General features: G+C 47.2%; 1 protein-coding gene across 5 annotated transcripts; it reads left to right on the forward strand.

Moving 5' to 3' along the window:
• Nucleotides 1–26,625, forward strand: MYL4 (myosin light chain 4). 5 transcript variants are annotated; one of them, XM_045985812.1, is made up of 10 exons: nt 18–55; nt 13,629–13,698; nt 14,149–14,233; nt 14,855–15,011; nt 18,156–18,183; nt 24,295–24,444; nt 24,739–24,912; nt 25,397–25,474; nt 25,984–26,028; nt 26,524–26,625. In XM_045985812.1, exons 3-9 carry the CDS (start codon nt 14,190–14,192, stop codon nt 26,010–26,012), a joined length of 660 nt encoding a protein of 219 aa, XP_045841768.1. In that variant the 5' UTR covers nt 18–55; nt 13,629–13,698; nt 14,149–14,189; the 3' UTR covers nt 26,013–26,028; nt 26,524–26,625. The 5 variants fall into 5 exon arrangements, with proteins under 5 accessions (XP_045841770.1, XP_045841767.1, XP_045841768.1 ...); XM_045985811.1 differs by lacking the exon at nt 13,629–13,698 and having other exon boundaries at nt 5–55; XM_045985813.1 differs by lacking the exons at nt 18–55; nt 13,629–13,698 and adding an exon at nt 11,941–11,974.
• The last annotated feature ends 669 nt before the right edge of the window (nt 26,626–27,294 follow it).

The following is a 27,294-nucleotide window of genomic DNA, read 5'->3' on the forward strand; positions in this document are numbered from 1 at the left end:
AAAGGGAGACTTAAACTGGACTCTGAGGTATGGGTAGAATTAGAAAAGAAAACTGGTAAGTGAAGAGAAACAGATCAGTCTGCTAAGAGTTAAGGCATTAACTGGAAAATAATTACTTAGGTGACCAGATCATTGAAAATCTCAGAAAGCAGGCAGAAATTTTTATTCCTGATAGGAAAGGCAGTGTGTTGTGAAATCCGGAGGTGTGTTTGTGATGTGTTGGGAAATCCGGAGGCTTGATTTTGAATTTTACCTCTGGCGCTAACTAGTTTTAGGTCCTTAAGCAAGTCACATCTCTGAACTTGTATTTCCTTAGTTTGAAAAAAAAAAAAAGACTAAAAATTAAATGCATTGATGTGTGTTGGTATGTCTAACACACATAGTAGGCTCTCGCAGATTTCTTTCCTATTCCCTCTCCCCCCAAAATGTGTGAACTAGGGAGCTAGTAAAATTTGGGGGTTTGATGGATGATGAAAGCGTTTGTTTTTTTTTTTTTAAGATTTTATTTATTTATTTGACACCGAGAGAGAGAGATCACAAGTAGGCAGAGAGGCAGGCAGAGAGAGAGAGAGGGAAGCAGGCTCCCTGCCGAGCAGAGAGCCCAATGTGGGACTCGATCCCAAGACCCTGAGATCATGACCTGAGCCGAAGGCAGCAGCTTAACCCACTGAGCCACCCAGGCGCCCATGAAAACGGTTTTTGAAAATCACTTGTCTTGGGCCTAGGTCTGTAAGTCACACCCCATCACTTCTGGTTGATTAAAGCAAGACACAGGGCCAACCTGAATTCAAGGGGGAGAAGAAGATTCAACCTCTAGATGGGAGGAGTAGCAAAGTGAGCTGCAAAAGCCTTGTGCCCCTGAGCGATTGATTTCTGGACCATCTTTGGAAACAACCTCCCAGGCAGGAGATGAGAATCTAGTAATGGTAATGCAAAGAAAGAGAAGGATAAGAGATAGAACCCTTAAAATTTGATGCTTCGAACTGAATGCAACACTCCACATTTATTCTGATAAATGCAGAGAACGATGAGACTATTGCTTTTCCTATCTGGATGGCTTCTATTAAAGTAGACTAAAGTTGTATATGCATTTTAAATTGTCACATGACATTGCTCATGCTAACCTTGTGCTCTTTTTCACACAACCTGCTGCATGAAAAGTCTTGTACTTGTGCAAGAGATTCTTGTCAACTTGAATGTAGGAACTTACAATGCAGCATACATAATGACATTTTTTTGCGTGAAAATGTTTATCTAGAGTCAGCATTTAAAGAGACCATGATGGGGTGCCTGGGTGGCTCAATGGGTTAAGTCTCTGCCTTCGGCTCAGGTCATGGTCTTGGGGTCCTGGGATCAAGCCCCACATCAGGCTCTCTGCTCAGCGGGGAGCCTGATTCCCCCCCCCCTTGTGATCTCTCTCACTGTCAAATAAATAAATAGAATCTTTAAAAAAAATAAAGAGACAGTGATGCTTGGCGTTCTGTCTCTAAAGCTTAGAATTTGCTTAATGTGCCTCCCCCCCCCCCCCAAAAGCATCTTTTCTAAGTGTTCTTCACTGGGCTAGTACAACTATTGTGGTTTTCTGCTCATCCACAGCAAGGCCACATTGTTTGAAGTTGTGCTTTGGTGGGATCTTTTAAAGCATTTTTACTTCCTTCTGTGTTCCTGATTGACCTACTTAAACTTGCCATCCAGCAACCACTTGGGCATCCTGCTGTCTGTCATCCATTATCCACATATGTTTAGCTAGTGAGCAGATCTGGGTTGCAATAAGCATTATTCCAAACATGGTAAATTAACTCTTCTCCTTAGCCTGCCTGTTGGTCTGTTTCATGTTCAGTCAGATTCGGAGGCAGCTTTTAGGGAACTATTCAAGAAGCTAGACTTGATATCACTGCCAAGATGCAGGTCGCACTAAAATATGGTCCCCAATAAGCTTACCATTCTGAATTCCTTCTAGTACCCCTTGTCTGTACCCTTCTTTTGTCCCTGTTGAGGCTGCAGTCTTCTTCTTCTGTTACTTGATCTTGAGGCTTTTACCCCTGTGTTTCCTTCTCCATCTTGGTCAAATCATCCCCTTCTTTTGGCATCTGTGACCACAGTCTCCTAGTTTTCCTTCTACTGCTCTGTTTTCATCAGTTCCCTTTGTCTCCCCGCCCCCAGCATTGGAATGGTTCAGGGGCTCGTTCTAGGCTTTCTCCTCATCCTACGCTTTCTTTCTTTGCAAACCTATCCATTCTCTTCACCTCTACTTTCATCTAAAATTATTGCAGGGGTACCTTGGTGGCTCAGTCAATTAAGAATCTGACTTGATTTGGGCTCCAGTCATGATCTCAGGGTTGTGAGATCAAGCCCCACGTTGGGCTCCAATCTGGACTTGAAGCCTGCTTAAGAGTCTCTCTCTCCTTCCTCCCTCTGTCCTCCGCACCCATTTCCCTCTCAAAAAAAAAAAAAAAAAAAAAAGGTAAATTTGTTCTAAAATCTCTATCTCTAGCCAGACTGCTTCTTAGAATTCCAGATTCAAATGCCTAGCTGTCAACTGGACCTCTCACAGGGGCTTGGTCAGAATGACATCCCCTGTTCTCATACTTGAAGCATTCCTACCCCAATTTAAGGTACTAGCCCCCTTTCTGTTGCCCAAACCTGAAACCTCTCTCTCTCTCTTTGACCCTAGCATCTAGTGACAAAAGCCCTACTAATTTTACCCTGGATGTACCTTCATGTCTCGTCCTGTCTCTAGTCTTACCTGTGCTCAAAACCAAGTCTGATCATGTTAGGACTCCCTCCTAAATCTTCCCACCCAGCTCAAGATTTCCCATTGCTCTCAGGATATTGCTCAAACCTGTTCACTACTCTTTTTTTTTTTTTTTTTTTGAGAGAGAGAGAGAGCACGAGTGAGTGCACAAGTGGGGAGGGGCAGAGGGAGAAGGAGATAAAGAGTCTTAAGCAGGCTGCATGTCCAGCACAGAGCCCCACTGACAAGGGGCTCGATCCTCTGACACTGAGAACATGACCGGAGCCAAAATCAAGAGTCAGACACCTAACCAACTGAGCCACCCAAGCACCCCTAACTTCTCTTATAAGGCCTTCCCAGGTCTAGTCCCTGCCTCCTTATTCAGCCTTGTCTCATCTCCCTGTTATACTCTACATTCCCACGAAGGGGACCAGAATATGTCACTTTGACATAAGGATTATTTTGACCTGAAATCAATTAGGAAGCAGCAAACACAAAAAGAGTTCTTTGCTTTCCCACTATCCGCCTAAAAGCAGGACGTAAATTTCCTTTCGTGAAGGTCCTTCCTCTCCCTTCTTCTGTACCAGCAGGAGGAAAACAACCATTATCACTAGAGACAAGGAGTTGGCACTGATTTGGGTCTGCACAAACAAACGTGCCAAAATAACCCTTTCTTCCATTAGTTTCCCCATGTACTTACCTTTCCATAACTTCCTACCCCAGAGGCCAAAACTTTTCCCCTCTATTTTGTCACTTCTCCACAAATTTATTGCTGTTTGCTAGGACAGCAGATAAGCCCCAAGTCCTAACCACCTCTTGTTTTTAAACTCTTATTTTTAAAATTCTGTTCCTCTGTCTTTTGTCAGTTTAATTCATAGGGCCCATGCTACAAACCTCAGAGGGTGGAAGGAAGGTCACATGAGGCAAATAGCAAGAAACCAAAGTGGCTAGCACCTTGATCATGGACTTCTAGCCTCCAAAACTGTGAGAAAACACATTTCTGTTGTTTAATCCACCCAGACTGCAGTGTTCTGGTCTAGGATCCTGAGCATACCGATGTAATTAAGATGATTTATGTCTTATCTCCCTAAGGGAAGATCGTCTTATATTTCCCTATATTGCTCTTTGGAAAGCATTATATATTTAGTATATGCTTAAAAAATATTGACTGATTAAAGTGGAAGCCTTTACACATATTACTTCTTCCTGAAATACTTTGCCCTTGCTCTTTGGCTAAATCGAATTCATCCTTCAGGCCTCAGCCTTGATATTATGTCCTCAGAATATTCCCTGTCCACCTAAACCAAAATTATTAGCTCCGTCCTATGATTCTCTCTTACAGCATCTTTGTTCTTTCCTTTCGTAGTATGTATGGTAATTTTAATTACATTCGTTTAATAGAAATTCCATGAAAGCAGGGACTTTGGCTTACCCTGATTTCCCCATTACCTAGTAGAGTGCCCTGCACAAATATAAAGTCATTAAGATATTATAAATGTATCCAATGACGAAAAGACATGACCACTCAGTGTTATCTCTTATTGGTCATAAGTCGATGCTCTTCTGACTCTCCTTTTCTGGAACCAGAGAGCGTGCTGGTTTTGTACATAAGGCCCAAAGGGATTTCAAATCAAAGCAGTCTGAAGTGTTGAGACTAATCAGAAATGCATCCCGGTTGAGGTGCGCTCTGAGATGAGCTACTTGGCCTATGGCAGGGAGGGGGTGGGCAGACTTCAAAAACACAGAGAAGGAGATAAACAAATTAGCTTGCCTGGAGGAGAGTCTGTGTAAGCTTGGTTGAAATGGTAGTGTAGGGAACAGTTGATAAGTTTTGGGTTCCAAACTGATGACTTTTGGTTGATAAAATAGACCTAGGGAGCTGCTGGTGGTGATTGAGCTGGGGAGTGACTTCAGGAGAATGGAATTTGAGAAAGATTATGCTAACAGCTGAGGATTATGTGAATTGGAGGAGAGAGAGAATAGCGGCCAGGAGTGCAGCAAAGAGGCTGCTAGAAATCGAGGCAACTCTTAAATTTCCATTATTCTTGGATCCTAGCTGGTTGGGTTACAGGATCCTTGAGCCTGGTGGGCAAGAACGAATTCTTGAGACATTTTACGGTGCAAAAAGGTGTTTTTATTATAGCAGGGGGCCAGGACTGTGGGCAGAAAGAGCTGCATTGTGATTGTGCGGAATGACTGATCATAGAGGGTTTTCTATTTTACAGAGGTGAAGGTGATACGAGGACTCCAGGAAATTGAGTCTATAGGTTCCTGGAGGTCTGGCTATTATTAAGATTGCGTTCATGAAGACAGTTACAAACTATAGTGAAGTTTCATGTTCTGCACGACTGTGATCTTTATGGGCTGACCATTTGTTTTCCCCTGCCTTTGTTCTTGGGCAGCTCCTGGTGCCTGAGGAATGCTGTGTGTATATCCCACCTTCTGGGGCCTTGGAGGGGGGTGGGTTGCGGGATGTCAGCTCTTCTGTTTTGCCCTTAGCTTGCTCTCTCATCAGCTGAATCCGAAAAAAAGATGCAAAATGAAAATAGTTCCATGTTACTCTTTTACAGTGAGAAATATTTTTCTCCAGTTCCTTCTCTTTAGGACATTTAGATTCCAAGCAGAAGGCTGCTTACTGAGCGCAGGCGGACCAAACGAGTGAATCAAATGATCTTGCAGGCTATTACCTCCTTTTCCTCTGAAGGGACATATATGACTGACTGCTAGATAAAAAATATTTCTCTTCTCTGGAAAGGATGTTCACCGAATAGTAGATTCTCTGTTTCTCTCCTTTTTAGTTCCTAGGCACACTTTCATTTTTTTTTTAAATATTTTATTTATTTGACAGAGAGAAATCACAACTAGGCAGAGAGGCAGGCAGAGAGAGGGAGAGGAGGAAGCAGGCTCCCCGCGGAGCAGAGAGCCCGATGCGGGGCTCGATCCCAGGACCCTGAGATCATGACCTGAGCCAAAGGCAGAGGCTTTAACCCACTGAGCCACCCAGGCGCCCCGGCACACTTTCATTTTTCTCTGCATAAATCGCTCAGCAGTAAATTCATCGCAGATGTGATTATGTGCCAGTCTTGAGTCTACACTATAGTTGTCTCGAGTAACCCTGTTGTTGCTGTTAGTTTGTTTTGTGTGTCACAGGTGTATGATTTGGGAGGTAGGTGATGAACTAGGTTCAAAATATACTGAGTTTGAAGCAGCCTCCGGTGAGAAAAGAACGAATGTTAATAGAAAATGTGATGCTTGGGGCACCTGGGTGGCTCAGTGGGTTGAGCCTCTGCCTTCGGCTCAGGTCATGATCCCAGGGTCCTGGGATCAAGCCCTGCATCAGGCTCTCTGCTCAGCGGGTAGCCTGCTTCCTCCTCTCTCTCTGTGCCTGCCTCTCTGCCTACTAGTGATCTCTCTCTCTCTCTGTCAAATAAATAAATAAAATCTTAAAAAAAAAAAAAAAGAAAATGTGAAGCTTGAACAATTTAAGAAAGAAGTTGGGGCTGGACGTAGAGATTTTCCAGGGGCTCCTGGGTGGCTCAGTCAGTTAAATGTCTGTCTTCAGCTCAGGTCTTGATCTTACCATCCTGGGATCAAGCCCCGAGTCAGGCTCCTTGCTCAGCAGGGGTCTGCTTCTTCCTCTGTCCCTCCCCCTTGCTCGTGCTCTCTCTCTCTCATAAATAAATAAAATCTTAAAAAAAAAATTTGAGATTTTTCAGGTAGAACGAAATGCATTCTATTTTGGTTATGTGATGCCCTATAAAACCTTTGTGAGAGTATTTATCATTTTCTTCAAACTATTTATCTGCATCCTCCAGACCAGACAGGAAGCTTCTTGGGGGCAGGATGGGCTCTAACTCATTTTAGTAAAAGCATGTGCATACTGTAGGTGTCATCAGCGTTAGTTGAATGGATGAATGAATGAATGAATGAATGAGAGTAATCTGGGTAAAGGAGATACAGGAGAGCAGGGTGAGTGACAGAACTTTGGTGTGGTAAGTACAGCAGAGAAGGCCCAGAGACAAGAGCATTAGATCTAGCCACAGAGGAGTCACCGGTGGGGGTGCTAGGGAGGAAGTCAGAATTTGAGAAGTAAAAGAAGAAGTTGGTGGAAAGGGAAACCAAGAAAAGAGAATTATTTTTAGCTTTAAAAATATGTCCTCAAATGCTGAGAAAAAGTGCTTGCTAAGGTGTTGAGTCTCTTTTTCCTTACTGAGAGCCATCCACGCTGTGGGTGACAGGGCCAGCTGTCATGGATGCTTTCTTGTTTCCTTGTCCTCTTGGGGGCCGGGACTCTCCACGAGGGAATTGCATCGGCTCTACCAGCTCCCACTGTCACCTTAGTGTCCTGGGTTCTAGTCTCAGATCTGCCATGACTCATAGTGTGACCTTGGGCAAGTCACCCCCTCCTGTCTGTGCCTCTAAAGGCCCTTGCAGCTGACAGGATGTCTGGGGGAATGCAGTTGGGATGACTGGTGAGGATTCTGACTTGCTCTCTGTTGCTTTTCAACTATAAATCACTTTGCCAGACACCAGCTGTCCTGCCCTCTGCTTTAGATTCTCCGGTGGGCTCCAAGACCCACCTGCTGTTGGGGCCCTCCAATGCCTTCCTCCCATGGTTCAGCTCTCAGATCCATCACTAGGCTGCACTGCCTTGATCACGGCGCAGACATGAGTTTCAGCCATTGAGGTGGACTGTTGAGTGATTGGGCCAAACGTGTAGCACTTGCCACTTACGCTAAACAGCTGAGGAAATGAAGTAGGACGGGATGCTTTAAAGCGCTCAGAGGGCCAGTGCTATCATGGCCCTTAAAATTTTGATTTTAGACCCTTCCACTCCTTCTCTGCCTTTACCTGTGGTTCTCTGGATTTTCAGGGTCACTAAGATTTTAGGTTTTCATTGCTTTTTCCCTTTTTCTTTGGTCCTAAGGAATCTTCGCTAGAGGAGATTGAGTTAATCATTCTCCTTGAGTTATATAGCCTTCTTTCATCACTGGTCCATACCAAGCTTCTTGTTTAATTAGTTATTTATTCCTTTTTAACTCATTGCTCCATCCCATCCAAACAATATTCACTATAAGTGACCTTCAGATATTTTCAGTGTGTATTTTTTTTTGGTGTATGTGTTCTTGAAGAATGAGTGAGGCTTCTAGTATGTGTGTACTTAATAAAATTTAATGATATATCTTATTCTCCCAGTATAGCCAATGTGTTATTTCAACATGTAAATAATATAAAAATTATTGAGATATGTATTCTTTTTTTTTTTGTCCTAAGTCTTCAAAACCCAGTATGTATTTTTTCTTACAGCATGTCTCTATTTGGATGCTATATTTCCATCACAAATACTTGATCTGTATTTAGATTTCATAATTTCAAGTTGAAAAAGTAGATTCACATATCTAAGTTTTCCAGGCATACTTGAAAATTTTCCAGTAACCAAATCAAGTACCAAAAAACCCCCATTTTCCTTTAATATTTGCATCCAAATGGACAAAATTGCTTCCTCTATTTTAAAAGAATTATTTCAGTATCAAAAGTATGTCCGGGGTGCCTGGGTGGCTCAGTGGGTTAAAGCCTCTGCCTTCGGCTCAGGTCATGATCTCAGGGTCCTGGGATCGAGTCCCGCATCCGGCTCTCTGCTCAGCGGGGAGCCTGCTTCCCCTGCCTCTCTGCCTATTTGTGATCTCTGTCTGTAAATAAATAAATAAAATCTTAAAAAAAAAAAGTATGTCCAAGTCAAGTAAACTCACTAACTCTTGTGTCAATTCAGTATTGCTAACACGAAATTCAAGGAGATACTGCATAAATGGAAAAGCAACTAAATTTATTAATATCCACAAACATTTTAATTTTTCTTGTCATTTTTGCAGCCGGTTTACATAATGCTGTTGATTAAAATCTGCATATTTATGTTAGAAAAGTGTGTACTAATTTGCATTGTGAGAGGCTTCAATTTTAGCATAAATTCTTGTACCTATCTAGCTACGTTGCGAATAAGCATTTTTCTTTCCCTGGACCTTCCATTTGAGCGCATTCATATGCAATATGATATCAGTGAGATTACATGCAGGTATTTTAAATTTATAGAACTGTGATTGTGGTTTATGTCTTACTCAGTTTTTTACTCATCACTATTTCTTCTGGATATAGTAATGGAGACCCGCATTGCTTCTGCCTCCAGCCCCAAGTCATGCTGCAGCAAAGAACATCCTTATTCATGCCTCTTCTGAACTTGGGTGAGATTTCTGTCAGATGTATACTTAGCCTGATTGTGCTTCTAAGCCACAAAGCCCTTCAACTTCTATCTCCCCTATTTCTTAGCTCTTCTATTCCTTTACCTTTCTTTTTTTTCTTCTGGAAGATATTATTTTTTTTTTAAGATTTTATTTATTTATTTGACAGACAGAGATCACAAGTAGGCAGAGAAGCAGGCAGAGAGAGGAAGAAGAAGGCTCCCTGCTGAGCAGAGAGCCCAATGCAGGGCTCTATCCAAGGCCCCTGGGATCATGACCTGAGCCGAAGGCAGAGGCTTTTAACGCACTGAGCCACCCAGGCGCCCCTGGAAGATATTCTTTCTTTTGCCTTTCAATATCCTACTATTTTTCCCAGCTGTGTCCCTCATGGCTACTTTTCAAATCTATTGTGTTTTCTATTTTAGTGATTAATTTTTTTTAGACCTAACATATCATTTGTTTTATGAAAGTTTTTTTTCTTATTTCGACTATTATACTTTTCATATCTGATATTTCCATTTGGTTCTTCTTTATGTCTTCTTGTTCTGTATAATTTTGGTAATATTTCCTTCCATCTCTTTTGGCCATGTTTACTAATCTCTGTTTAAAATCTTGGCCTGTCTGTTGTCATATTTCTATTTCAGGTACCATCTGTAATCAAGTGGGCTGTATCCTTTTGGATTAGTTGTGCTCCTCATCTGTCTTGTCATTTTACCTAAGGGCACATAGGTTGCTTGTCCAACAGAGAAAGCCAGTGCCTCTGAGCTCAGGGGGTAAGGGTTGGAGGTGAATGAGCCCTGATACTGAGAACAGTCTCCCTTACCCCCGTCAGAGTGGAGCAGCTTTAGTAGGGAGATGTTTTTATTAGTATTTATTAATACTAAATACTTTCAGTATAAATGCTTTTATTAGTACTTATTAATACTAAATATTTATATTTAGTAGGGGAGATTTATTGCAATTCACCAGCCCTGAGAAGTTAGGGTAGGAGGGAGAAAACACTGTCCAATGTTCAGTCGCTCTTACCTATGTTTTTACTAGCTCTTCACAAGCACAGTGCGTCTTCGGGGCCCTGATGTTACCCTAACCAGCACCTGAATCACAGGTGATGGGGCATCGCTGTATGTTTAAGGGCAGTAGTGGAGAAAAAATCAGAACCCCAGCACTCCTTTTTTTTGGGGGGGGGGGGGTCATTCCACAGCCATGCCTGGCCACATCTTTCCCCAAACCAAAGCCACCCTTCACACACACACACACACACACACACACCAGTTCAAAACAGGGCTACCCTTCATCCAAGGGGTTTCTCACAGTTCTTTTAATTTCTTGGTGTTTTCTCTGTATAATTCCTCCACTGTTGATCTTGGGAGAGGGAGCAGCCGCCACACTATTTCAGTCAGGACCCAGGCTCAGCTATTTTGGTACTTGCTCTGTCGTAGGCACTGTTCTAGGCATGTCACCCAACACCTCTTTTTGCACGGTAAAATGTCTCAAGAATTCTTTTCTTGACCCTTGGGCTCAACGATCCCATATTCCAATCAGCTAGGATCCAAGAACAATGGAAATTTAGATTTGCCTCGACTTCCTAGCAGCCTCTTTGCTGCACTCCTGGCCCCTACTTTCTCTCTCCTGCAATTCACATAATCCTCATGACCAATCTATGAGGTTATATTAGCACCCCATTTTACAGATAAGAAAACTGAGACGTAAAGAAGTTAACTCAAGGGGTACCTGGGTGGCTCAGTTGTTAAGCGCCTGCCTTTGGCTCAGGTCATGGTCTCAGGGTCCTGGGATCAAGCTCCACATCAAGACTGCTCAGTGGAGAGTCGGCTTCTTCCTCTTTCTCTCTCTCTGCTCTCCCTCCCTCTCTCAAATAAATAAATAAAATCTTTAAAAAAAAATAAGTTGGGGCGCCTGGGTGGCTCAGTGGGTTAAAGCCTCTGCCTTCGGCTCGGGTCATGATCTCAGGGTCCTGGGATCGAGCCCCACATGGGGCTCTCTGCTCAGCGGAGAGCCTGCTTCCCTTCCTCTCTCTCTCTGCCTGCCTCTCTGCCTACTTGTGATCTCTGTCAAATAAATAAAATCTTAAAAAAATAAATAAATAAAAATAAAATAAATAAATAAAATAAGTTAACGCGAGGGGTGCCTGAGTCACTCAGTTGTTTAATTGTCTGACTCTTGATTTCATCTCAGGTTATGGTCTCAGGGTCATGAGATCAAGGCTCTGAACTCAGCGGGGAATGGTCTGCTTGGGATTTTTTCCCTCTGCACCCACCCTCCCCCCACTGCCGCAACTCACATGCGTGCTTTCTCTCTCAAATAAATAAATCTTTAAAAAAACAAGTGAACTAGCCTGCCTAGCCCACGGAGTCAGGACTCCAACCCGGGCGGTCTGATTTCTGAGTGGGCCCTCTTACCCCCTGACTTGCAGAAGAGACTGATTTACCCAGTGCCCTCTCTGGGGACAGTTTCGTGTTGGCCAGGGCATTGCCCCATGGTGGCCAGAGGAGAGGAGGGAGGGTGACAGAGACAAGGCATTAAGAGCCAGGCCTGCTGTCAGCAGCATTTGATCCCAGGCAGGAGCCTCTGATGGCTCTCTTTCAGGGCAGGACACAGGATGTGCGTGGTTGGAGGGGAAGGGAGAAGGGTGAGCGGGCGTAAGCCCAGCCCAAACGAGGGCTCATGTCAGTTCTCTATGCGTCTGTCCCCGGGTTTGGCATGGGCTGTAAATGGACTGTGTGAAATTCCGTCCTGCATTTTCCATCTACTGGGTCTGAAGTCCTTCCAGCGTGAGCGTCGCCGTGGGCTAGAGCCCCTCTGGCTCGGGAACCGTGAGAGGCCTCAGAGACGAGGGTTAGGCTGCCAGTACCTGCTACTGTACTTGCCTCTTCACACTGTGCTTCTGTCCTTCGCTCTTTCTTTCCTTTGCTCTGCCTGGTCAGCAAGCGTTGGAGGAGGAGGCCTATGACAAAGGACCTGGCACCGGCTACTCTAGAGGGACAAGAAGGTAAAAGTCAGTGACCTTGAAGCAGAATGAGGGTCGTGGAAGTGAGACCTCTGACTTCAGTTCCTGGGCTCTTCTGACCTGTGGGCATCCTGACTTGTGGCAAGAGCAAGGCCAGAGGCGGGGAGCTTGACTCTTGAGGCATGTCTCTTTCTGGAAAAACCACACTCCCCTCTAGTTGCTTCTGAAGTGCCGGAGTCTGTTAGCTGATATCGATGAAAGAGAATCAGAAACCGATTTGAGTAGTGTCTCCTTCCCCGCAGGGGTGCTTGTCACCTAAGGTCTCAGGCAGGCTGGCTCCTTGTGTGAGTGTGGCTGATGGACAGGCTGCCTGGCCCCAGGGACCTGCTACATGCTTTCTGAGCCACAAATATGTCACACCATGGGTACCCAGCTGCCGCCCCCCCCCCCCCACCCCTCGTCCTCACTCCTAAAGCCACACCTCACAATCCCAGTAGCTGCTGCCACCTTACCTGTCCCTCCCCCAAGGGCCCCCCCCTCCTGGAGTTCCTTCCAGGAAGTTCGAGACTCCCCAGCACACATCTGGCTTCATCTAGGAAAGCGAATGAAATTAACAGTTCTAAGTGTTTCTAATGTGCCAGGGACGGCTTGTGGTTCTTTGCTTACGTCATCGTTTCATACAGATCTCACAATAAGGAAATGTCGGCTGGAAATGAGGGCTGATGTCAGTTCTCTATGCGTCTGACCCCTGTTGAGGGTCCTTAGGGTACTGGGCCCGAGATTAGGAAATGGCAAATGCAGGATTCAGCCCTACGTCCCCCTGTCCCTGAGGCCCACACCCTGTCATGTCTACAAATGCTCAACCAGCTCTCTAACCTCAGAGCTCTGTTCCTGAGCAGACTGGGTATTTTGATCCTCCTGAGAATTAAAGCAGAAAGAAAGAAAAAAGGAAAAAAGATAAATGAAAGAAAAGGAAACTCCTGACTCAGCCTGTTGAGGATCGAACTTCTTACTAGAATGGTTAGAATATCTTGTTTCTTAACTGGAAGGGGATATAAAAGAGCATCTCATTAAATCGCAGAGTCATTTCTTTGATGATTGTGGGATACAGGTGTAGGAAAACACAGGAGTGGTGCTGATTGAAATGGAAAGGGGAGCTCCCAACCTGGCCTCTGTGCGTCCCTTATAGCCGCAAGCAAGTTAAGGGAGCCTGGGGTATCTGCTGAACCCTGAAAGCTCCTCATGATCTCTCAGTTTAGAGAGAAGCAAGCTGAGGTCCAGAGAGGTGGAGTGGCTGGCAAAGTCACGACTGGTGTCTGGATCTTCCAGCTTCCGGCTTGCAGCTTTCCACCAAACACCAGTTTGTGTATCTTTGCAAACCCCACAGCATACCTAGCCCGGGGAGGGGGTGCGGTGGGGGAGAGGAGAGGAGAGGCTGGGCTTCCTTTTTCCTCCTTCCTCACCACCAGCAGTAACTTGAGTTCCCAACCCCTGGGGAATGAGGAAGTCAGGGAAGGGAAAGATAGGGAAACTGGAAGGGTGCAAGCCGAGTCCCCTAGAAGCAGGGAACACCAAGTCAGAAGGCACAGAGGAGATGAGGCAGAAGAGGGGTGAAATGGGGTGAGGTGAAAGGGCCAAGGGCTGCTGTCCCGGCCAGGGCCAGTGCTGTCCGGGGTTCAGGTCTTGCTCTCACTAGTATCTCCTCAGACAAGTTCTGGCTTCTTTCCTGCCTCAGTTTCCTTTGAAGGCCTCTCTGCTTACCAGTGGTGAGAGCACACCTAGGCTCTAGGAGCCGCAGGAGGGGGCGGGGGGCAGAGCTCCACGCACCGCACGGGGAGCCAGAATTAGCCAGCTCAGCTCTGCCTCTAAATGGCTGAATGTCTCCAGGCCACTGAAAAGTCTCTCCGGGCATTAGATTCCTCACCTACAAAAGCAGGTAGGATGAGACCAACGCTAAGGGCCCTTTTAACTCGGAAAGATCTGGGAAATGGAGCCTGGGGAAGGAGCAGACTTTATATTCTAGCACTTAACAGTGCCTGGTACACAGTGGGCCCTACACGTACACACACATGCACACTTATATACATGCACACCCACGCCCACACACAGAGTCCAGGGGCACAGAGTGAAGTAGAGGTATAGCGACAACGAGACCCAAGTTTTCTGACCTCCAGTCACACTGACTCTTAATCACCCCTCCCTGCCTCTCACCCCAGCCCCCCAGGCGCAGGTTCAGCGCCCAGTACTTGTTGAATGCATGATTGAGGTTACTGGTGGCGGTGGTCAGCCCAGGGATCCGAGGTCTGTGGTGCTCCTGGGATGCCTGCTCTGGAGGATGGAGGGCTTCATCCTGTGGACTGGGAGGGTGTGGGGACGGTGTGGGTTGGCCGGACCAGCTGTTGCTTCGGGGCTCCAGGCCCGAGAGCTGAGCCTCAGGGCAGAGCTGAGGCCTCAGAGTAGCTCTCAGCTTAGAGGAGGCTGGCTTAAAAGGAATGTGCAGTGGGTTGCCTCTGCTCAGGAGGGGCTAAAAAAAGCCTTACCCTCCCCTGGGCTTTGTGTGAGGGTTATCAACTGCTCAAGTCAGCTCATCTCTCTGGCTGGACTCTGGCATTTTTGAGAGGGTCTGTTTTCCTGGCCCCTCTGGGTTTCCAGCCGTTGGCAGGAAGGGGTCAGCCGGTCCCAGAGGTGGAGGCCAGGAGGAGTGTGAGGTGTGGAGGGAGGGGAGGCTCGTCGTCCCAAACCTGGTGACAATACACAGTTGTCAGCTGTACCCTGCTGGTGTTTCTTCCTTTTATAGTCAGACCAGTTGCTGTTGCTCTCACCCAGCCCCTCTGTGGGGGCTGCTGCCCAGGATAAAAGGGGAGGGAGGCAGTCCAGTCTCCTGTCTCATCTCCCAGGCGCCACATCTCGATTCCTTCCTAGCTCCCATCTCCACCGAAGATCCCAACGAGACAACATGCCTCCCAAGAAGCCTGAGCCTAAGAAGGAAGCGGCCAAGGCTGCCCCAGCCCCCGCCCCAGCCCCAGCCCCAGCTCCTGAGCCTCCCAAGGAACCTGCCTTTGACCCCAAGAGTGTAAAGGTGAGTGAAGCTTAGACACTGGGACGGACGTGGGGATGACATTCAGGATTCTGACTGTCCTGGACCGTAGAGCTCTATTTCCTGGAGGCTGGACTGGGCTGAGGGCGGTGGTGGTCCACGCCCCCCATCATGGTGCCCGAGGTGGTGGAGCTGGCGTTGGGGCTGGTGAGGGGTATTTGGGGTTGTAGTCCTTTCCCCTCAGGGCTCTGAGGAAGCCCTCTCTGTCACCCCAGATTGACCCAGCAGAGTCGGGGATGGCAGGGAGGTACAACCAACCAACCATTCAGCCTTAAATTTTAAGGCGCTGTGGGAGCCATCATAGTGAAGAGAAAGAGACTGACCCTTTCCTCAGAGGTAGCGCGCTATCTTTCTGGAGAAAAGACACATAATGATAGTCACCAGCGCAACCTGGAGTAAGTGGCGAAAAGCAGTGAGGGAGCCGGAGGTCTGGGAAAGGCTTTGTTCGCAAAGACCCTTGCAGTGAGTAGGTCTTGGGGGCAGAGAGGCTCTAGATAAGGGGAGAGGAGCCTGTTTCCCTCTCTCCCCTACCAAAGTGGTCCCCCTCCTTCTGTGGCCTCAGCCAGGGCTCCTGCCTGGGATATGCAGTGGACAGGCCCATCCCAGGCTGAGACCCTGCCTCTAACCTGGTGAGGGAATGGGGTCTGGTTCTCTCTGCCGGCCCTGCTCCCCTCACCCTTGGAAGTTTCCTCTCCCTGCTGCTGGTCTATGAGCCCTGCCAGATGACTCAGTCACTTCAGGCCTCCCAGCTATCTGGCCCAGCTGCTGAAGGAATGGAACTGGGAGGGGCCGGGAAGGAGGGGTCAGAAGCCTCTGGAGAGTGAAGCAGTTCTAAGCCTTGGCACCAGAATGTTAAGAGGTCAAGTGCTACTGGTATGAAGAGCTATTAATAACAGGTTGGGAGTGGTGGGCCCCTGGGGATAGCCACGAGGGCAGGGCTGGGGGTGGTGAGGGATCAGATCAAAGTAAGAGCTCAGGACAGGGTTCCATGACAAGAAGTTAGGGAAACCGAACCTCCGGGCTCCAATTCTTGGGTGACCCTCCCTAGCCCTTTCAGGATTCCTCCCTGCACCCACAGACCAGGAGACCCTGCCCTTGTGCCGAGACCCCTGGGGTTGATCTATAGTAATCCCAACAAAGGTCAGGGTCAAGCATCACTGGCTCGGCCAAGAGATGGAGGCAGTTGCACGTCCCTGGGCTTGATTATGGTCCACGTGGAGGCAATTGTGTAAGACCTTGAAAGTAGGGGCGCCGGGGTGGCTCAGTCGGTTAAGCGACTGCCTTTGGCTCAGGTCATGATCCCAGGGTCCTGGGATCACACCCCGCATCGGGCTCCCTACTCAGTGGGGAGCCTGCTTCTCCCTCTCCCTCTGCTGCCCTGCCTGCTTGTGTCTCTTACTCTCTCTGTCAAATAAATAAATAAAATCTTTAAAAAAAGAAAAAAAGACCTTGAAGTACCTGGGTCACTCATTACTCCCACTATGGGTGGAGCCTCAGAAGAAAAACTGACTCTCCCCTGCCTCCATCAGGATGCCCTTATTCTGATAATGCATTCCTCCTGTGGGGCAGCCTGGCCCAGGAGACAGCTGCCTAGTGGTCTCAGATCAGAGCCTTCTCTTTGACCCATCACTTCCCTCCATCCACCCACTCCGCCACCCTCTCTCCCCTGGTCGCAGACTTCTTTCCCACATCTGGATCTCTCAATCCTGAGGGTTGTTGAAATGGCTCTAAACTAAAAAAAATAAAATAAATAAAAATAAAGGAGGTATCCTTCATGATTGGAAGGATATGATTTCTTATTATTGTGCTTCTCTGGTTCCTTTGCTTTGAAAACTCTGCTCAAAAAGACAGAACAAAAAAGTGAACTTAAGCTCAATATGGGTGGTTATGACCATGGATTCTGATTTTATGTTTTTATATTCATTTCTCTTACACATTTACTCCTGGGGCTTAGCGCGTTACAAGGCAAAGCAACCGCACCGTTCTCTCGGAGAGTTCGTGCAAAGCATCCTTTACCCTATTTCAGGGGTATCTTTACGGCCAAGCCTGGTCCTGGTCACGGCTAGTTTCCTTCTCAACCCTGTGTAACCCCTCCACTCTTCTAGCTCCTTCTAGCTCATTCCAACCACCCTGGAGGTCCTCATTAGGGAGGGGGAGTTGCCTGAGGGGGCAGAGCACAAGCTGCAGAGTTACGACTAGAAATGCCCCTCTGTGGAAAAGAGGCGCCAAGGCTGGTTACCACCCCCCCAAGAGGGGATGGGGGGGAAGCGGGGTGGTGGCAGATTAAGGACAATGAAGTAACACGCAAAATCCCAAATTACAATGATGACTCATGCTTGTTCATTGTCATTCATTTTCAGAACTTCCCACCTGCCTCTTCTGTACTCAGCAGTGAATTATTATGTCTTGTGGGGGCGAATCCAAAATTTGTTCCTTCACTCAACAAATATTTTTTGAGTGTCTGCTCTGTGCCAGGCATCTCTGTGAACAGTAACAAAAATCCCTGCCCTGGGTGGGGGGAACCCTGGCTTTGGGAGGCCTGGGCACCCCTAGAGGCCGGACTGAGGAATAGTTAGGAAACTTCGAGGGTGCCTTAAGTGAGACTTGTTGCCTGGATGCCCAAGAGGGACATGTCCTGAGGAAAAGGGTGGGGAACGGATGGGGGGAGGAAAGGGAGGCCGAGGGTGGGAAGTGGTGGGTGCCCAAAGGGAGAAGAAGTCTGACTGTGGGCAGATGGTGGAGTTGGGTTGAAAGTGAGGGCAGTTTCTGGCCAGTTAGCATGAGCAATTTACATTTGACCGCAAGAGATCACCATGGGGAGTGAGCGTAGGTTCTAGAGTTCTCCGGAGTATTTCTCTGTCTCTCTTTCCCTCTCGTTCAGAGGGAATGAATGCCATCATTCATGCATTCATGCGTGGTAGGGAGCTCTGATGGCTGCAATCTTTGATAGCTGATTGTAGTAGTTCATTGTCAGGAGACTGGGGTTCTGCCCTTTGTCTCCTCCCCGCCCCCCCACTGGTGGCCTGTGGGATGTCCCTCCCCCCCACTGTGGTGGAAGCCACTTCTGCTTCCCTCTGGGATCCTTTGGCTGTCTCAGGCCTCATTCCTGTGTTTCCTTCCCCACAGATAGACTTCACCGCCGACCAGATCGAAGGTGAGTACGAACAGCCGCACCTTCCCCAGGACACCCTCTGTCGCCCTTCCCTGGAGGAGGAGGACGGGGTCATAGTCATCCCCGTGCTCATCATCGCTCACCCATGTTTGCTCATTTTCACCCAGGATATGTGATGACTTAAGCACTTTATGTGGATTAACTCACTTAATTCTCACCACACCTGCAGGAGGTAGGAACTATTGTTGCGCCCATTTTACTGTGAAAAACTGAGGCACAGACAAGTTTCGTAGCTTGCCCGGTCTCACACGGCCAGCTGGTGGTAGAGCCAGGACTCAAACTCAGGCAACCTGATTGCAGACCTGGTTCTCAACTGTTCTGCCCGACTGCCTGGCACCTAATAGATGCACAGCAAACAGGTCTTTATTCCCCTCCACCAGCAAAACCGCTATTCATGATATTTAGAAACTTTGTTTCTGTTCCGGTTATAGGAAAGCCCTCCTCAGGTCACTGGCATCCTCTCCTGTCATCCTGTAGCCTGCTGAGACGCTCCTCTGCTCATGGCGACAGGGCTCATGGTGACTTGGGGGTGTCTAGTGCACCTGTGATCCCCATCACCAACCCTTCTCCATCTTTGAGGAAGACAATTTGTTTTCGCAAATGTTCTATGAAGCGCCATTACGTGCAGCTTCAAGACAAGCCTCCAGATCACCTACCCTCCCACCTGACTGTTGCCCCTTTCCGGCAGGAGTCTGGTGTTTTGAGAATAGAATGTTTCCTCATGTTCTGTCTGCTTTATAGCTGGGGCTCATTGCCGTTGCAACTTACCCCTCTCTTTTCCCCACCACATGCCTCTAGGACATAAAAACATAGGAGTTAGAAGGAACCTTGAAAGGTCATCTGCTCCAACCCCTTGATTTTATTTTTTTTTTAAAGATTTTATTTATTTATTTGACAGACAGAGATGACAAGCAGGCAGAGAGGCAGGCAGAGAGAGAGCGCGGGGAAGCAGGTTCCTGCTGAGCAGAGAACCGGATGCGAGGCTTGATCCCAGGACTCTGGGATCATGACCTGAGCTGAAAGCAGAGGCTTTAACCCACTGAGACACCCAGGGGCCCCAACCCCTTGATTTTAAACACCTACTGTATTTTAGTTTATTTACTTCTTTTTTAAAAGGTGTGAAATTTTACTACTTATTTATTAATAATAATTGCTTTCATTTAGCCTTATCTTAAAAAAAAAAGATTTTATTTATTCATTTGACAGAGAAAGAGAGAGAGAGAGCACGACAGGGGTAGAGGGAGAAACAGGTTCAGCAGTCCCAGACCCTGGGATCATGACCTGAGCAGAAGACTGAGCCATGAGCCACCCAAGCACCCTTACTTTTTATTTTTCTTAATTAATTTATTTGAAAGAGAAAGAGAGAGAGCATGAGAGAGAGCACGAGCAGCGGGGAGGAGCAGAGGGAGAGGGAGAAGCAGACTCCCTGCTGAGCAGGGAGTTGGATGTGGGGCTCAATGCGGGGTTCAATCCCTGGGATCATGATATGGGCTTGAGGCAGATGCTTAACCTACTGAGCCACCCAGACACTTACTAGATTTTAAAAAGTATGGGGCGCCTGGGTGGCTCAGTCATTAAGACTGAGACTTTGGTAATGAATGATCCCAGGGTCAAGCCCCACATCGGGCTCCCTGCTCAGTGGGAAGCCTGCTTCTCCCTCTCCTACTCCCACTGCTTGTGTTCCCTCTCTCACTCTGTCTCTCTCTGTCAAATAAATAAATAAAATCTTAAAAAAAAAAAAAGTAAGCCCATACCAGCACATGGTAAAACAAAAGCAAAAACTCATATACTATTTAAAAGTAAATAAAAAATAAAAATATTTTCCTCTTGCTTTCCTGTCATGTTGATCCCTCTTCCGAAGATAACCACTGTTAATAGGCCTATGTGTTCTTCAGGAAAAATATATAGTGGTATACAAGTATGTATGTAGAAAATTTACACAAATTGAGTCATGTGATAGAGAATTTCCTGTGTCTTTTATTTAATACATATTTGGGATTATTGATATTTAGTATATATTATTTAACAAGATAACCTTGGTATCTTTTATTTATTTATAACGATTTTATTTGTTTATTTGAGAAAGAGAGAGAGAGAGCACGAGTAGATTGAGGGGCTGAGGGAGAAGCAGACTCCCCACCGAACAGGGAGCCCGATGTGGGATTCCATCCTGGGACTCTGGGGTCATGACCTGAGCCAAAGGCAGATGCTTAACTGACTAAGCCACCCACGCACCCCAACATACCTTGGTGTTTTTTTATAGTTAACAAACAGTTCTACTTCATTTTTTAAAAGAATTACATAGCTTTATGTACCTTTTGATTGAATCAGGCTGAAAATGATAGACCTTCATTCAGATCATTTCCAATTGGGAGCTATCAACATGCTTTCCCCAGGGGAACTTTCTAGAAGTGGGTCAAAGGATACTTACACTTTAAATTGTAATAGTTATTGTGAAATTGCCTTCCCAAAAAGTGATACCAATTTATTCACAAATAGGGCCTGAGAACTAGCAGATGCATTTTGAAACTAGTGAATTTAATCTGGCTTTTGCAATACCCTGTGGACATTCGCTTTCAGTCAATAGTTTGCTATAAAATACTTAAAGTTGATTTAAATGCATTTTAGTTATATATATACTTGTGTGTAGATACAAGCATGGTGGTACCCATGAAGACTAGAGAGTCAATTAATGATAAAAATTTTTTTATTTCCCAAATGGGAATCATGATCAAAGCCAACTGGGGCAGCTGGTTACCTCCTTTCTCCATGAAGATTTTCAGGGCTGTGGTCTAACTCATTTCAGTCTGTCCTTCCTCTGATCTTGAAGATGTTGTCCCTTTTTCTGGATCGGAATAGTTTCTATTTGAATTTTACTCCTGCTGTCTCTTCATTTGCTCTTTGATGAAGCTGAAGATGTTTTTCTCATTTTGTGCTAGAAAGAATGTTATTTGGAATCAGGAGATTTTATTATTGCCCTAATTCTGCCACTGTTGGCCATGAGACTTTGGCAAGTCACTTTTTTGAACCTTGATTTTCTTATCTGCAAAGTAAGAATATTTGGTTCGTTTCAATTCAGAAATTCTGTGACTCTATTCGGCACCCTTTAGATATCCTCTATTTGAAGATAGTTATCAAATCCGGTCTTAGCTTTATGGCCCCGTTTTATTTCAATGCTTTTTTTTTTTTTTTTTTTTGTAGAAACTAGTTTTTAACTCTTGACTGACTTACTGGTTCCTCTCTGGATTTCCATATTCTCTCTCTCTCTCTTTTAAAGATTTATTTATTGTGCTCGCTTCGGCAGCACATATACTAAAATTGGAAGATTTATTTATTCATTCAAGAAAGAGGGAACATCCGAGGGGAGAAGGGGGAGAGAGGGAAAGGGAGAAGCAGAGAAGCAGACTCCCCGCTGAGCACGGAGCTAGGAGGCAGGGCTCGATCTCATGACAGTGAGATCATGACCTGTGTGGAAATCAAGAGCTGGATGCTCAACCAGCTGAGCCACCCAGGCGCCCAGATTTCCATATTCTTACAGGTAGGGATTACCACCTTCGGTCATTGCTCTAGCAAGGACCAGACTACTACAGAGTTTTGAGAAGAGGTTTCTTCTGAGCCCATGAATATTGCCTCTCGTATACCCCAAGATCACACTGGCTTTGTCTTCAATCTAGTAGCAGCCCTAATCTTGAGTGTTTGGGGTTTATGTGTATACCAGGCTTTGCAGAGGGCTGGAGCATTAGTGGGTACAGCAGGTCCTTCCCTCCTCCTCCTTCCTCCTCACTATTTTCTTGGTGTTTGAATAGTTGACCAGAAGTCACGTGTGCATTGGTCTATAAATGATGATAATTATACCTATAACATAAGGTTTTTGAAAGATTAGACAACGTTTCAGGGGTGGGAGGGATGGGGTGACTGGGTGATGGACATTGGGGAGGGTATGTACTATGGTGAGTGCTGTGAATTGTGTAAGACTGATGAATCACAGACCTGACCCCCTGAAACAGATAATACATTATATGTTAATTAAAAAAAAAACCAAAATGAAATAAAAAGAAAAGATTTAGATGTTATCAGCTCAGAGCTTAGTCTGGTGTAAGTGTTCAAATCATAGGTCACAGTTCTTTTGCTTTCCTTCTCATGTTCCACCCTCCTGTTAAAGATCATTATATTCTTTTATGAGGAGGCTCCTTCTCCTATTAAATCTGACCTCACTCTTCCACATGAACTAGAAGATTAAAAAGTCTGAGTTCAGGGGTACCGGGGTGGCTCAGTTGGTTAAGTGTCTGCCTTTGGTTCAGGTCATGATCCCAGGGTCCTGGGATCGAGCCCTGCATTGGGCTCCCTGCTCAGTGGGGAACCTGCTTCTCCCTCTCCCTCTGCCCCTCCCCACCACTCATGCTCTCTCTCTTTGTTTAATAAGTAAAATCTTTTTTTAAGAAAAGTTCTGAGTTCAGTTTCAACTAACATATTTATTGAGCACTGAATTTGTGCCGGAAGCCATGCTAATTTCTTTAAAAGTTAAGAAAAAAATTAGATTCTTCTAACAAAACTGTGAGGAAGGGGTTATTTCCTTTTGACAAAGGAGGAAATGAAGGTCAATGAGGTTTAAGTAACCTGGCCAGAATCACATAGTTAAGTGGTAAAATTGAGATTAAATGCAATAAGATAAGACTAGCAGCACTGTTTGAACATTTACTATACACAGGACATTTTGTTAAGATTTTTAATATACGTGTGCTCGCTTCGGCAGCGCATATACTAAAAAAAAAAGATTTTTAATATACGTTATTGTATCTAATTTGAATGTAATATAAGAACCCTATGTGGTAGGTGCCATTTATAGAGGAGAAGAGGTTTATGGAGGTTAAATATTTACTTGCCCAACGTCTCACAGCTAGTAAGCAATGGAAATGGAATTTGAACTTAATTATTCAGTAATTGAAAGACATGTGGTTTTGTATCTTTTAAATTCTTACAAAGGCTAATAAAGGCTTGCAAATAAACATTTTGGGGAACGGCTTTGATATGTGAAATGATTTGTAAATAATCCGTAGGCAGTCTCTAAGGGATACCTGTTTCTAGAGTACTTGGTGAGGATTAAAAGCAGCTTTTTTCCTAAGTGGTTCATACAGTCTTCGGTTTATATTGTTAATCCATTTAGTCAAACCATTTCTCTGCTAGTCCCAGTCCAAATTATCCCCAGTAATGAACTGGTTGAATCCACATTCATGAGGAATTAAGGTTCTTTTCAAAGGGCCCAGAAGTGCCTGAATTTGACCTTGCTCCTTGGAGACCTGCCCTGGTACCTTCCGGGCGTCTAGCCCCTAGAGCTCCAAGCCGGCTCCAGAACTAGGGAAACAATAATAACCACCCTTTGTTGATTCCCTTACCATGTGCTAGACAGCCGCTTGCACATTTCATAATCCCCCCAGCAACCCACTCCAGTAGACATGATGTCCGCACTTAGAGCTAAAACAAAGGAGGGCCCACCGAGGTGAGCTGTTTGCTCAAGGCCGCATCCAGGTCAGTGGCAGAGCCGGGGTGGTCCGACTGGCCAGGAACAGACAGCACTGTCCCCTGACTCTTGAACAGGTCTTACCATTTTGGAAAGGGCCTCTGTGCACAACCACCTCCTTTGACTGGGTCAGTGGGGAAGGGAGAGGAGGGTGAAGCCTTACTCTCTCTGTTTGCACGTCGCTGAGAAGCTGAGAAGCTGGGAATCCGGACTTCTGAGCTGGGGCTGTTTTCACTTCCCTGCCATTTTGACAGTCTGGCTCCTCCCCTGCAGCAGGGCCGGGAGGGTGGGCGGGAAGAGCAGCGCAGTGGGGATATTCAGGCGAAGTGACAGAACTGATAGAAGGGATCCCTGGAGCAGATCATGGAGATCATGGAGGCTCCGGGTTGGCCCTTTGGTTGTCAGAAGATGGCGTGGTGTGGCTTCCAGGGAGGGGCTGGAATGACGGCCAAGGGCAAACACTGAAATGTCTTATCAGCCGCACTGACCGCTCTCAGCCTGGGTGGAGGTTGATGGCCCTCGGCCACTGTCCTCCCTCTGCCCGGGGAGGCTGCAATTAGGTCATCTCTCTGCAGAGTTCAAAGAGGCTTTCTCGTTGTTTGACCGGACGCCGACTGGAGAGATGAAGATCACCTACGGGCAGTGCGGGGACGTGCTGCGGGCCCTGGGCCAGAACCCCACCAACGCTGAGGTGCTGCGTGTCCTGGGCAAACCCAAGCCTGAAGGTCAGCATGGGCCTGGGCCTCCACCTCCTGGTGTCTGCCCCAAGGTCCCTGGGGCTCCTTCTCTTCTCCCGTGTTAGCTCTTCAAGACCAGATCCCCTCCCCAGGTGACCCTTCTCCCCTTGCTAGAGTTCTGGAAGTCTCCGACAGTGGATTCTTAAAGAATGTGGCCAGGGCTTGCTCTTGTTTTCCCTGTGAGGTCGGAGCTCCTGGAGAGCCGGGGAGAGGCCCCCTGAGGACCTGCTGCTCCCCTTGAGTCTCTCCTCACATCACATCCTCTCTCCTTCCCGCCTCAAGAGATGAATGCCAAGATGCTGGACTTCGAGACGTTCCTGCCCATTCTGCAGCACATCTCCCGCAACAAGGAGCAGGGCACCTATGAGGACTTTGTGGAGGGGCTGCGTGTTTTCGACAAGGAGAGCAACGGCACGGTCATGGGTGCTGAGCTCCGCCATGTCCTCGCCACCCTGGGTATGCAGGCTCGTGGTGCCCGAGGGGGAGGAAGGGAGGGGTGGAGAGTGCCCAGGTGGCATAGGTAGGGGGTAGGTGGGGGTCCCCGCCTCCTGAGGATCACGTCCTGATTCGGGCCCTGCCTCCCCAGGCTCTGCAGGAACAACCTTCCCCCAGCTGGGTCTGCTCAGCTGGGCTGGGAGGAGAGGAGACCCGGTTGGCAGGGCAGGGCTGAGGCCTGAGATATGGGACCTAGAGCTCCCATCCTTACGATTGCCTCAATCACGGGGGCCCTGGTCCCCCACCCCCTCAGTGCTGGCTGTAGGACAGAGGAAGAGGCCTTGGGGAGTAGGAAAGATCTAAGACCCTTGGCTCTCCCTGCAAAGCTTGGATGTCCAGTTCCCAGATCCAGGGAGACTTGGGACTTGAGACTTGAGGGGGTGCTTGGGTTTGGCCTGTCCCTCCTTTACCATGTGTAATTCCGAGCCTCCTGCCCCCACCCCAGGAGAGAAGATGACCGAGGCTGAGGTGGAGCAGCTGTTGGCGGGACAAGAGGATGCCAATGGCTGTATCAATTACGAAGGTATCCCATCATGCCTCACTTCCATGGACCTCTGGAGAGGGCGGGCACAGTTTGGGCCGGACGGGTCTGCAGAACAGGACGGATCCAGGAATTAGAGGCTAGATGGGTGTTGGCGAGCTCCCGATGGATGTTCTTTTCCATCCTTGGACTGAACAGCATAGTGTGATGGAAAGAGCATGGCTTCTGGAGATAGCTCTGTGACAGACCAGCTCTGTGACCTGGATCAAGTCACTTACCTTCTCTGAGTGCCAGTTTTCTCATCTGAGCAATGGGGCAATGCTGGCTCCTTTCTCAAGGTTGGGGGGATTAGCAGAGAAAATGTAGCTCCTTTCATCTCTGTCCGGTGTCTCAGCTGAGAAGACACAGAGCAGAGGTTGGGTCTCTTCTTCCTGCTTCTCCCCCATCAACCCAAAGGAGAGAAAGAATCAGTTAGTAGAAAGGGTGGTGGGAAGTTTAGAAGTGGCTGAGAGGGGCCACGTGTGGTGACTGATTTCTGTCTCCCTTCCCAGCCTTTGTCAAACACATCATGTCTGGATAAAGCAGACCCCTCGCGGGTGAGTGCAGCCTCCCCCAACCCCAGTCCCTTCTGGGGCCTGCCAGGGGCTCCCAAACACCACCACATGCCCTTGAGCTTTTCCGTCCTATTCAGACCCCATAGGGGGAAACCAGAGGGGCATCATGGGCGAGCAGCCTGGCCTGACCACCATTCCCTGCACTCTCTGCACTCCTGCCTTCTGCCCTCGGTCCCTTCCAGCCTGGCCTTTCTCTCTCCCTGCTCTTTGTACCCTGTCTTGACCCTCATCAGTGGCACCTGACAGCCTTTCTATTAGGGTCTCTCAAGGTGAGACCATTCCCTCTGGCCTGGAGCCTCCCGTACTGGCTCCTGCATGTGCAAAAGCGAGGTCCTGGGGGGAGGAGTGCCCTGGCCTGTGCCCTTGACTCTGTTCCTATTCACTCCCTTCCCTGGACTCCCCTTGGGCTGAGGGCCATCGAACTGGGGTATGGGGTTTGTAATAAGGGGCTGGGGTCCATCTAGCACTTTCTTTCAGGTGCCTGTCCTGGGCCTTAGCCTTTCTGGAGTGAGTTAATCCAGAGACCCAGAGAGACTGAGCTGGAGCTGGGGTCCTGGACTTACCCGGACTTACAGGACTTACAGGACCTGGACTTACCCGGACTTACAGGACTCCCCGGGCCTCAAACCCTCCCTGTAAATAAAAGGTTCTGGCAAGCCTGGGCCAGATTCTCTGATTCCAGCCAGTCTTTGAATCATTTTAAAAAATGAATTAATTGAGATTGTGTGCGTGTGTTTGTGTATGTGACGTGAGGGTCCACGCATATTCCTCAGGGAAATGAGTGGTATCTGGGAGCTGGGAGACAAGGGCTGAAGTCCAGGGGTCTAGAAATATTAAGGTTAGACCCATGAATGGGGAGCTCCACGGGGTCGGGGGCTGCAGTTCGTGGAGCTGTAATCTGGAGTTTCGTTTCCTTCCAAGGTCACTCCCCACCTTGTCTCACCTCCAGGTGGTGAACAGGAAGAGGGTAAAGGAACACTGGGGCTGCCAGGGGCCCCTCAAATGGTTTTTCTTTGTTTGTAAGAAATTGTGGCTAAATACATATAATATAAAATTTCCATCCTAACCATTTTTAGGGTATAGGACTATAGTGTTAGGTATATTCACATTTTTGGGCAACCCGTCTCCAGAACCTTTTCATCCTACAAAACTGAAATCCTATATCCATTACATACTAACTCGCCAGCCCCCAGCACCACCGTTCTACTTTCTGTCTTTGTAAATTTGGCTCCTGTAGATATCTCATAT

The sequence above is a fragment of the Meles meles genome, chromosome 18, assembly GCF_922984935.1.
Source record: "Meles meles chromosome 18, mMelMel3.1 paternal haplotype, whole genome shotgun sequence".
In the NCBI taxonomy this organism is placed as follows: Eukaryota; Metazoa; Chordata; class Mammalia; order Carnivora; family Mustelidae; genus Meles; species Meles meles.